Raw genomic sequence first — 12,688 nt, 5'->3', positions numbered from 1 at the left:
AGTGTTTCAAAACTTTTGACCGGTAGTGTAGTTATAAAAAAACCCTATCTGTACCTGTCATAAACTGCAAAGCCTATTTCATCTGGAAAGGCAATTTCTGCCCACACAGCTGAGATCCACCAAAAATTATTTTCTGCCCGGTTATGACAACGGTGCTCATAATTTATGTAAGAAGAAGTATATTTTATGAAACTATAGACCATATGGCTTGTTACCCAAACTATGAAACACTGCAGGCTTAGGATCAGCTCTGACTCATCCTGTGACAAAAATCAGTACAGAGGCAGAAACAAGATTCCTTAATAGCAAACACACAGAATCTGCACCCGCAGAACTCCACAGAAGTACAACACCTCTCCATGACCAGTGCATGTACATTTATTACATATTTTGACTAGTTTAATTATGAGTGTAGTAGCTCAGAAAGAGTGTAGTAGCTCTGTTTAACATATTTTATCATTTTAAACCGCAAATTTGCGCAATTCTGCAGTCTGTTCCTTTGCACTCCTCTGCAGTTTTTGAATGCCTGAAGTCCTACACATTTAATTTATTTTATTTTTCTCTCTCACCTCAGGTTGGGACAAGCACTCCTATGGTTACCATGGTGACGATGGACACTCCTTTTGCTCCTCAGGGACGGGCCAACCATATGGCCCAACCTTCACAACAGGCGACGTTATTGGCTGCTGTGTGAACCTCATCAATAACACATGCTTCTACACCAAGAACGGACACAGTTTAGGTAATAATTTAATAGTAATTACTATCTTGTTAACTTTAAATAATTATAAATCAGATGGGGAGATTGATGGCCTTCACATCTTGTTCTTTACATCTTGTTTATGTAATCTCTGAATCCACAATACTAAGCAGTTCTGAACTTTTGTGTTCCTCCAGGTGTGGCTTTCACAGATCTCCCAGTAAGTATCGCAATACAGACCTCTTTCAGAGAAAGAAATACTAGATCTGTTCCAAAACTTAGCAAGCTGCCTACCTAGACAGCACTTAAGGTGTCATAGGTAAAATCCAGTGTGAAAAGTATCATTACATATATTTAAAAATGGACTACCAATATTTGTGTGTGCTGTGGATTTTATGCTTATTAAAGTACCAGTAGTAAGCTTAGCAACATGCTAATGTCAAGCGCTATTGAAATCAATTGCAAGTTGAGTCTCCTGTGCATTTCCAAAGAGCAGCACTATTTGTGTGGCACATGGAGTTGCTGCCTATGAAGGGGGGGTCCAAATCAGTCAATTCTGAGGTTCCATTTCAGTTAGAATGCAGACTTAGAAGGTAAATTCCTACTGTATTTTGAGAGTAGACTGCAAGGCTGCTCACTAGGTTTTGGAACAGAGCTGTTTTCTTCTCATAATACTTTTACTGATACATCATCATGGCCTTTGTCAGACTTACATCTCTGTACTAGTTTGTAATTTTCTGGCCAACTGTGGAACTATGCATTGCAGCAATTCTCATGTTACTGTCTTCTTAGGATAAATCACTTGTGTTGTAGCACTCTTCATTTGTAAATCGCTTTGCATATGTTACCTTTTAGATACAAAAATCGCCTGTCAATCAACTCGAGAACAGGCATGCGCATTAGCTATACAAGATGGTATAATTGCGTTTTTAGCGTAATCTGAGGTAAAGAAACACAATTTATTATACCAGTTGATGGAACAACACGCCATTCCCGTGGATCAACGTCGCCTTGCGTGATGGGGCTTGCGTGATCCCAATGAAGAGCCTCATCACTGCTACCTTTAAACACCGAGCACGCCTCTCCTTGGGAGACCGGTCTCAACCTGCTGGCGTCTTTACAGGTCCAGGAACGGAGTGGGGAGGGTCCGGTGCGAGTTAGATGCATCACGGACCCGCACCCCGGAACCCAGGCGCGAGCTGGAGCACGCGTCGTGGCCAACGGGCCAGGATGCTGGGCCGCTATTCCCCTCAAGTGTCGAGGCCCAGGGAAGCCGGACCGCTCAAGTGAAGCTGCACAGGGTTGTCAGATTTGACTGATTATATGAAATTTGTTCTTTTATCGTAATCTTGACCAACTGTTTTGGAGATTTCGGTCTTTCCCCATTCAAGTAGATAGGAGCTGCACTTTTATGCCGCTTGTTTACATAGAAAAATAGCTGCTAAAACTGCCCAAGAACGTTCCAAAAACGGCCTCTGAGTGGACTGACTTACCTTGAAAAAGAGACTTTGTTGAAAGGATCCGGAAATACATCTGGACCGTTTTAAATCCTTTGTTTTTGTTTACATTCTTGAAATGGTCTATAGTGTGATTAAACTGGAGCTTCAGCTGAGCCATTGCCAACTGAGGTTTGAAGAAGGAAAGGATTAATTTTGTTGCAAATGTAGATTTAGAGATGTGGTGCTAGACCTACTATATATGTGTGTGTGTGTATATATATATATATATATATATATATATATATATATATATATATATATATATATATATATATTTTAGAGATGGGCACGAGTACTCGGGTACTGGGACGTGGCAGCAATGATCGATCATGAAAACGATGGTGATCATGCATGGTGACTTTTTACTTAATTCGAAATTCAATGACAATTTCCTGACAACTAAACACAAACGTGTTAAAGAGGGAGCTTGTTTTTAATTTTGAGATTGATTACCTTGTGATTTTGAGGGAAATATTGATTGTCAGAGATGTCTCATAGCAACCGAACTGATATACGACACCGCAATGCTATCATTACGATAATCAGAAGAGAGTTTAATTAACTGTGTTTTGAACACCTGTCTCTGCAAAACATTTGCTAAACATGTTTTATTATCATTTAATGTAAGAACTTTGACTCGTTAATGGATATTATTTAATAAAAGTGAATGTTTGTCACTGACTGTAAACCTCCATGCCCTGGGCACCGACATATTTGCGTGATGTAACGCACACCTGCATCACAACGAAATGGGAGTTAAAGATTTCTGCAAGTGTTTCCAAGTTAGAAGTCCGACACAAAATTTGAATCCCTTGCACTTTCCCCAGTTGAAAGGTGGAAATTCAAACTCTCCGATTTGAATGGAACACTCATGAATCATCACAGCAACAACAGGAGCGAACATTTGGACACACACACACATACACACACACACACACACACACACACACACACACACACACACACAAACCAGTCATGTGGCAGTGAACTCAACGCGCTGAAGCAACGCATATACAGCAGGTGAGTGCTTCAAACAGCTAGACAGAGGGCAGCTAAATGGAACAGAATGCAGTGTCTTCAAAACTGAACTTCAACTTAATATGCATATTAAAAACATGATGGTTATGGCAACTCCTGTTTAGCCAACCATGATTTGAAAATAGATGGTTCAGACAGTCACTAAAAAAAACTGGTGCGTGCTTATGATTACTATGGTAACCTTAATGAATAACAGACAGATGCGTGTTGTGCACATTCTTCCATTGAGTTGGGCAGCGAATCTTCACATAATGACAAAATATGATGCATTACATTTTGATTATGCAATCTTTTGTACATTTTGTTACAGATTATTTTATAGCAGCCTATAATAAGGATCCTATTTGTGGACTTCAGTTCAGCCTTCAATACCATCATGCCTGATCTTCTCTCAACCAAACTGACCCAGCTCTCCATGCCAACCATAATCTGTTGGTGGATCAACAGCTTTCTGACAGATAGGCAGCAGCTAGTGAGACTAGGGAAAATCACATCCGGGACCCTCACTATTAGCACTGGTGCTTCTCAGGGATGCGTTCTCTCTCCACTACTTTTCTCCCTGTACACGAATGACTGCGCTGCAAAGGACCCCACTGTTAAGCTCACTCATTGGCCTCATCCACGATGGTGATGAGTCTGCATACAGACGGGAGGTTGAACAGCTGGCTGTCTGGCATGGTCACAACAACCTTGAGCTGAACACACTCAAAAGAGTGGAGATGATAGTGGACTTCAGGAGAAATCCCCCTGCAACCCACCCACCCCACCATCCTGAACAGCACTGTGGCAGCAGTGGAGTCATTCAGGTTCCTGGGCTCTACCATCTGTCAGGACCTGAAGTGGGACGCCCACATAGACTCCATTGTGAAGAAGGCTCAGCAGAGGTTGTACTTCCTTCACCAGCTGAGGAAGTTCAACCTGCCACAGGAGCTGCTGACACAGTTCTACTCAGCCGTCATTGAGTCTGTCCTGTGTATATCTATAAATGTCTGGTTTGGTTCAGCCACCAAATCAGACAGAAGGAAACTACAATGGACAGTTATGACATGCTGAGAGGATTATTGATGCCCCCTGCCCACCCTCCTAGACCTGTATGTCTCCAGAGTGAGGAAACGTGCAGGTAGAATCACTCTGGACCCCACACACCCTGTCCACTCCCTTTTTTAACTTTTGCCCTCTGGTTGGCGCTACAGAGCACTCAGCACTAGGACAACCAGGCACAAGAACAGTTTTTACCCTCAGACCATTTACCACATGAACAATTAAACTGCCTTCAGGACTCCCATAGTGCAATAATGTAAATAAATATCTCATGTACATATGTAAATTCACTCATATTTGATTCAATAACTGTACATACCCATACCTTTACATATTTTACCACTTGCACATGTACATACGCCATTCTATGTTATATGTCCTATTTTTTTTTTTTTTTTTGCATGTCTGTTTATACTCTTACCTTCTTTTATATTCTGTGTCTCACTGTAATGTTCTGTGTGCACTTGCTTGTTTGTCCTATCACCAAAAAACAAATTCCTTGTGTACGTGAGCACACTTGGCAATAAAGCTCATTCTGATTCTGATTCTAATAATGAATAGACAATACACTGGAACAACAAGACGCAATGCAGCAGCCAAAGACGTTTGTCAGACATGTTAATATATATACTGTTATGTACACGTCATTGCCCCTCAAGTACTCGTCGAGTACTCGAGTAATTAGTCCAAGTACTCGAGTAGACAAAATGACCAAAATGCCCATCCCTAATATATATATGCGTGTGCCACATCTCACTAGTTTTTAGTGTCTCTAGTGATAAGCGCTGTGTTTTCAGGACACTGTGTCAAGTTAAACATAGTTTAAAACTTTGAAAAACCCGTCTCAAGATCCCTGCATTTTGTTGTGCTCTGTCGAACTTTCAGTGAGTACAGTAGCCACCAGAGTCGAATGTTACATTCACACACAAGATTAATTGTGGGGGTTTTTTATGCATAAATTAACAAGTTAAACCATGAGCCCTAATATACACTGGTGGCCAAAAGTCTGGAATAATGTACAGATTTTGCTGTTTCAGAAGGAAATTGGTACTTTAATTCACCAAAGTGGCATTCAACTAATCACAAAGTATAGTCAGGACATTACTGATGTAAAAAAAAAACAACACCATCACTATTTGAAAAAAGTAATTTTTGATCAAATCTAGACAGGTCTCATTTCCAGCAGCCATCACTCCAACACCTTATCCTTGAGTAATCATGCTAAATTGCTAATTTGGTACTAGAAAATCACTTGCCATTATATCAAACACAGCTGAAAGCTATGTAATTTGTTAAATGAAGCTTAACATTGTCTTTGTGGTTGTTTTTGAGTTGCAGTATGCAATAGACTGGCATGTGTTAAGGTCAATATTAGGTCAAAAATGGCAAAAAAAAGAAACAGCTTTCTCTATAAACTCGTCAGTCAATAATTGTTTTGAGGAATGAAGGTTATACAATGCTTGAAATTGCCAAAAAACTGAAGATTTCATAGAAAGGTGTACACTACAGTCTTCAAAGAGAAAGCACAACTGGCAAGGACAGAAAGAGATGTGGAAGGTCAGATGTACAACGAAACAAGAGGATAAGTACATCAGAGTCTCTAGTTTGAGAAATAGATGCCTCACATGTCCTCAGCTCACAGCTTCATTGAATTCTACCCGCTAAACACCAGTTTCATGTACAACAGTAAAGAGAAGACTCAGGGGTGCAGGCCTTATAAAGAAAAAGCCACTTTTGAAACAGAAAAACAAAAAGAAAAGGTTAGAGTGGACAAAGAAACACAGACATTGGACAACAGATAATTGGAAAAGGGTATTATGGATCTTAACCCCATTGAGCTTTTGTAGGTGCGTGAGAAGTGCCTGACAAGACAGCCACATCTATGGCAAGTGCTACAGGAAACGTGGGGTGAATATCTGGACAAACTGACTGCTAGAATACCAAGGATCTGCAAAGCTGTCATTGCTGCATGTGGAGGAGTTTTTGATGAGAACTCTTTGAAGTAGTTACTAGTCAAATTGTAATAGTAATTTTTCACATTATTAATGTCCTGACTATACATTGTGATCAGCTGAATGCCACTTTGGTGAATAAAAGTACCAATTTCTTTCCATAAGAGCAAAATCTGTACATTATTCCAAACTTTTGGCCGCCAGTGTATACACTCATTTAGCACTTTATTAGGAACACTATGGTCCTAACAAAGTGCCTGACGTGGTCTTCTGCTGTTGTAGCCCATCCGCCTCAAGATTCAACATGTTGTGCATTCTGAGATGCTGTTCTGCTCACTACAATTTTAAAGAGTGTTTATCTGAGTTACAGTAGCCTTTCTGTCAGCTCGAACCAGTCTGGCAATTCTCCGTTGACTTCTCTCATCAACAAGATGTTTCCATCTGCAGAACTGCCGCTCACTGCATGTGTTTTGTTTTTGGCACCATTCGGAGTAAATTCTAGAGACTGTTGCATGTGAAAATCCCAGGAAATCAGCAGTTACAGAAATACTCAAACCAGCTAATCTGGCACCAACAATCATGCCACGATCGAAATCACTGAGATCACATTTTTTCCCCATTCTGATGGTTGAACATTAACTGAAGCTCCTGACCTGTATCTGCATGATTTTATGCATTGCACTGCTGCCACACGATTGGCTGATTGGATAATCGCATGAATAAATTGGTGTACAGGTGTTCCTAATAAAGTGCTCAGTGAGTGTATTTATAATAGAATAGAGTGATGTAATAGAATATCAATCATCGAATATCATTGTTAAAAACCTGAAAAATATTGAGATTTGTTTTGCACAATGTTTGCTCTGAAATGGCTTAAAAGGGTGATTTCTTTTTTCCAATCTGAGGAACCGTTATGAAAACGAATACGGTAAAAAAAATAGTTTTTTAAATAGTTAAAAAATTAAGGCATGTTTTTTTTTATTACCTACATTTATTTTACTAACACATTTTAATATATTAAAAAAGGCTACATTTGGACTTCTATCCATGAATCAGAATTGTGAGTCGATTCATTAAAACAAAAGTTTGAACTGATTCACATAAATGAATTGATTTGACTAATTCTGACGCCATTGAAGTTTCAGTCAGAAACGCTTGGCTTAACAGTCTCATACTCACGATTCGTAAGACAAGGAAGGACTGTAAAACTAGTCTAGTGACACCCTTTTTAGGAAACTATATGGCCAAATAAAAAGCGCATTAAATTCTTAGCGATATTCATGATGTTGCTCAATTTTATATCGGCAGCTAAATCATTGAGCAGTTATCATGAGTACTGAATATATCACCCAGTCCTACATCTAAATAGTCTCTTGTCTCTATCAACTCTGTCTGTTTTTCTTCTTTGTCTCTCATTTTAGCCCAACCTGTACCCCACAGTAGGGCTGCAGACTCCTGGAGAGATAGTAGATGCTAACTTTGGCCAACAGCCTTTTGTGTTTGACATTGAGGACTACATGAGCGAATGGAGGGCCAAGATCCACAGCATGATTGCCCGCTTCCCCATCGGAGAGAGACTGGGAGATTGGCAGGCAGTACTGCAAAAGTGAGCAGCCTCATATCACTTCCTGAAAATGTGCTTTGTAGACACATGGACTTTTTGAAAAGTTCTGAGAAGTTTATTTCACACTTCGCTTGCATATTGTAACTTTGTCATGATGGCTTGTTCTTGATTCATTAACGAATGTTTCTTCTTGCTGTGATAATTTTTTTATGTTGATATCTGCAGCATGGTATCCAGCTACCTGGTCCATCATGGTTATTGTGCCACAGCAATGGCTTTTGCCAGAGCCACAGAGACCATGATCCAAGAGGACCAAACCTCAATAAAAAACAGACAGAGTGAGAATCTACATTCATTCAAAGTCAACTAGTTTAGCCAGTGTGTGTGTGTGTGTGTGTGTGTCTTGTACGAGTTGAATATAGAGCAGCAATATTGTATTTATATCGCTAGTAATGAGTTAAACAGATCTCCCAATGTCGTCTGTGGATTGGGTAGGAAAATATAGCTGTTATGGGGAACTTAAAATTCTACTGGATAAGCAAATGTTTCTTTTCTTCAGCACTAGTCTGAATATGAATATTTAATCAGCTTGTCTGGCTTTTTTTTGTGCCTCTGATTTAAGCTTTTATCAACACACTGAATGTTTGATGTTCAATTTGTAGTTATCAGAACTGTTTATCTTGCACTAGCAACAACTGAAGGATTTTGCTAAATCTTTTTGGAAACGTTTTATTAAAGCTGAAGTGTAACTTTTTCAGTGTTAAAATACTTTCTTCTATCCTAGCTTAATATGCAGAGACAACTATAATTAAGCCATTCATAAGTTAATTTTCTATAAAACTTCCTGTGTTTGTTTTGAGCGTCCCTCTTAGACCCGCCCCTACAACATTACTCAACCAATGCAGTGAGTTGGGGGTGGGACTATCTGACTGTTTGAACAACTGCAGGCAAGAGGCAACTGAAGTTAATTTTTAAGAAGGTCCACAATAATTTCGGTCTGACCTTAACAGACTTGAGTGACACATTTCAGTGTGGATTGTTTTATGAAGCTGTAGAAATTTAATTACGGCTTTGCATAGAGACTGTTATTGAAAGATTAGGCAGTTTAAAACTGGGATGCAAACCCGCAGCTCGTGTGCGAGCTTTGTTTCTCATTTCACAAGCATAGAGGGCGATCACATCAAATTCTTAATTGCACAGCAGCAAAAATGGCCAATTTAATTCTGAATGTCATAGAAAGGGTAGAAATGGTCATAAAACAAAATTATGGCTTTTACTTTTAAGGTTTATAAATTAAAACTTTACAAACATTTTAAGTGTACCTCAGGGAGAAAAAATAACAATAATAATGTATGATATGACCGCTTTAACAAAATAAGAAAAAAAATTATAAGAAAAACACCTAATTAGTTAGTGAGGCATCTCGCTCCCACTTATGTAAGTGTTTATTCTCTTTCCGTAAAGGAATACAGAAGCTGGTATTGGCAGGGCGTGTTGGAGAAGCCATTGAAGCTACACAGCAGTTGTACCCTGGACTCCTAGAACACAACCCTAATTTACTCTTCATGTTGAAGTGAGTATCTCTACAAGCACACACTCCCCAGAGTGCTCTTCATAACACTACTGATGTGTGTGTGTGTGTGTGTGTGTGTGTGTGTGTGTTCCATTTAATTGTGTTAAAAGGATCAAAGGAATTGCTTAAAACCTCAAGCAAGGTGCAAAAAAAAAGGTTATCTTTCCATGGGATCACAAAAATACAGCAGAATACGAACATCCAGGACTTTCTGTCCTGAGTTTTATAATGTAATCCTTCTGAGAGAACACAAGGTCTGAGATTAGTCTTTAAAGGAATAGTTTGTCCAAAAATGAAAATTTTTCATACATGTGTAACTTTCTTCAGTGGAACACAAAAGGAGACATTTTGAAGAATGTCTTTGTCACTCATTTCCATGCTATTACAAATAAATGGTCACTGATTATGCTCAAAATGTATGCAAAAGCACAATAAAAGTTGTCCATAAGATCTGTGTACTATATTCCAAGTTTTCTGAAGTCTTTTTATCTTATGAAGTATTATGAACGTGCCTAGGAGAGCTAGGAGAGCTAGCAGATGTCAAGATTTTCAGTGAATAATCAGTGCATTCCAGTTATTATTGAATTGCACCATTAATGTCAATTAATGTCAAATCAATACTGATATCAGGTGCTGGTGTGGGAATAGTTTTGGATCTCTTGTCAGTTATTCAGTGCCAAGATCAGTGTGAAGGAGACAGTGAGAGCTGAGTTCTTTCTCTGTGATGAATAACAGTTGAATGACAGCCAGACAGTTTAATGGATTGCTGAGCTGACAGTGTCAGTCAGTTGGCATTATAGATAACAGAAGCGTGGTTGTTCGACATTTTAATGGATTGGCAGGTCTGAATTGAGTGTTTATTGCTGTGTGAAGTCTCTGTGGTGTAACACAGTGATTTTGTGTTCTCCTCTCAGGTGTCGGCAGTTTGTGGAGATGGTGAATGGTACAGATAGTGAGGTACGGTGCTTTAGTGTCCGCTCTCCTAAATCCCAAGACAGCTATCACGGATCCCCAAACCTGAGCCCACGGCATGGAGCCACCAATGCTCACTTGCACGGTACAGGTAACACACACACCCCTAACACTTTACATCTTCATTCAACATTTAATTATCAAGTTAAACACTCTGTGAATTATGCATTTGGGTGAAGCTCAAATGCAAAAGGTAAAAAAGAAGAAATTATATTTTGCATAAAGAAAATTAAGCCTATTTTATGACCATTAAGACATTAAGGCGTATGCTTAAATGTTTGAAATTAGTTTTGTAGACAAAAATATAATTGTACCACCATTGTACCATATTAATTTATTTCATCAAAAAAAAAAAAAAAAAACAATTATAATTTTTTTTTTTTTTTTTTAATTGATGACTTGGACCAAATAATAAAGAAAAGCAGCCAATAAGTGCCCAGCATATAGATGGGAACTCCTTCAATACTGTTTAAAGATCATCCCAGGGTGATACCTCAAGAAGTTGGTTGAGAAAATGTCAAGAGTACATGTCTGCAAATTCTAGGCAAAGGGTGACTACTTTGAAGATGCTAAAATATAACACAATTTTGATTTATTTTGGATTTTGTTTAGTCACAACATAATTCCCATAGTTCCATTTATGTTATTCCATAGTTTTGATGACTTTACTATTATTATAAAATGTGAAGAAAAAAAAAAAAAAATTATAATAAAGAGTAAGTGTTTCAAAACATTTGACCGGTAGTGTGTATACTATTTTAATTGCCATGAATTAAATTCATCCAAACAAATACTACCATGATGTATACTTACAATTTAAATAATAAATCATAATGTTTTATTTATTAATTTATTTTTTGCATTACAGTATTGAAAATGAGAGTTTTTTCACATTACGCCAGTAGGCTACTTACAATTAAGTTTGTGGGGGTGTGCTTAATTTTCATGAAAATAAATAAATTAATAAATATAGATAAATTCAAAATAGTCATGATGTCCTTCAAATAGGCTTCATTTTATTTATGCAAAATAAAAAATAAAAATTCTTAATTTTGGGGTGAACACTGACACTGACATTTCTTGAGTGTTTTTGTGAAATTCACCCATTCACGTAAGCTTTAGCATAAGTGTTTTCATTAAAATCTCATTAGTTAACCCATGTAGAATTTGTACCCTTTTTCATACATTCTTCACTGATTGTTGGGTCAAATCGGTGTTAATTATGTAGAATGGATTTAACTATATTAAAATGTGTCAGATGGTGCTGAGAGTACTACATTCTTAAGGATTATTAAATTAGCTAAATATTTATTAAACCTACATGCAAGTTGTTTCACCTGCACTGCAGTGGAGTGGGTTATGCAATTTACAATTCAGGTAGTGTACTTGGGTTAAGACCCTCTTCTAATGGCTCTCATTTATCTCTTTCTCCTCATGACTCAGAAGCAGAAAGTCCCACATGCAGTAATGGGGTCACCCCTCCTAATAAAAATAAGAGCCACAGCAAATACACAGGTGTAAGCTCCGCCTCCTCCTCTCCATCCTCCTCCCCCTCCTCCGTCAATTACTCAGAGTCCAACTCTACTGACTCCACCAAGTCCCAGCCCCACAGTGCTACCAGCAACCAGGAGACTAGGTCTGTGTTTGTGTGTTTCTATTTGTATTGTTTTTGTTGTTGTAATGCATTTATTATTTGAAGAGTGTTGAGGCTAATGTGATAAATATATGTAAATTGGAGGGATTATTTTATAATACTTGTATGTTTGAATTGCCACAGATAACATTGAAAAAGGATATGTAAATTCTGTAAGCAAGGACAAGCACATATATTTGGACTTGGTCTCAAATGTGTAGTTACATGCTACAGAGACAAAATCAGTTTTTGACTGTGTATTGTGTCTGTTGACAGTGATAGTGAGATGGAGATTGAGGCAGAACACTACAGTAATGGTGTGACAGAAAGCTCAACTCGCATTGTGAATGGCACATACAAATACCAGGAAATCCTGCAGGCGGATGACAACAGTGTTGGCAATGGAGTAGCAGGTACAGTACATGCTCACACTGCACATACACACTGGTTTTTCAACACAACAATCAACAGTCTGTGAGAACGCTTTAAGAACACATGCCTTTTATTCTATTTATACCTCTTTCATTCTTCATTCTGATGTGACTAGTTATATTTCTGCTCTGTCCTTTTTGCCCCTTGAGAGCTGCTAAATTGAGCTCTTCTAATATTCAGCCCATTAAATGTTTTCCTTCAAGGTCACAAAGAGAGAGGTGGAACCTGTAGTTTTTAATAGGATCCTGATATCCACTTCTTAATTTTTTCATGTGTAACAATAA

The 12,688-nt window shown here is 38.3% G+C and overlaps 1 protein-coding gene across 7 annotated transcripts in view; it reads left to right on the top strand.

Moving 5' to 3' along the window:
• LOC127455958 (ran-binding protein 10-like) overlaps nucleotides 1-12,688 on the top strand; it is a 57,102-nt gene that overhangs the window by 29,965 nt on the left and 14,449 nt on the right. For 3 of the 7 annotated variants that reach the window (XR_007899765.1, XM_051724172.1, XM_051724171.1), the window contains exons 4-11: nucleotides 575-742; nucleotides 898-920; nucleotides 7,652-7,836; nucleotides 8,020-8,132; nucleotides 9,259-9,367; nucleotides 10,282-10,430; nucleotides 11,783-11,975; nucleotides 12,249-12,385. Coding sequence is in view for 6 of the 7 variants with exons in the window: in XM_051724172.1 (XP_051580132.1) it covers nucleotides 575-742; nucleotides 898-920; nucleotides 7,652-7,836; nucleotides 8,020-8,132; nucleotides 9,259-9,367; nucleotides 10,282-10,430; nucleotides 11,783-11,975; nucleotides 12,249-12,385 (1,077 nt within the window). In the remaining variant the exon portion in view is untranslated. Of the gene's footprint in view, nucleotides 1-574; nucleotides 743-897; nucleotides 921-3,152; nucleotides 3,220-3,547; nucleotides 4,358-7,651; nucleotides 7,837-8,019; nucleotides 8,133-9,258; nucleotides 9,368-10,281; nucleotides 10,431-11,782; nucleotides 11,976-12,248; nucleotides 12,386-12,688 lie in introns of those variants that run through there. The other 4 variants (XM_051724176.1, XM_051724174.1, XM_051724175.1 and 1 more) reach the window with 4 other exon arrangements.

The sequence above is a fragment of the Myxocyprinus asiaticus genome, chromosome 18, assembly GCF_019703515.2.
Source record: "Myxocyprinus asiaticus isolate MX2 ecotype Aquarium Trade chromosome 18, UBuf_Myxa_2, whole genome shotgun sequence".
Classification (NCBI taxonomy): Eukaryota; Metazoa; Chordata; class Actinopteri; order Cypriniformes; family Catostomidae; genus Myxocyprinus; species Myxocyprinus asiaticus.
This window is presented reverse-complemented; position numbering and strand designations above follow the sequence as displayed.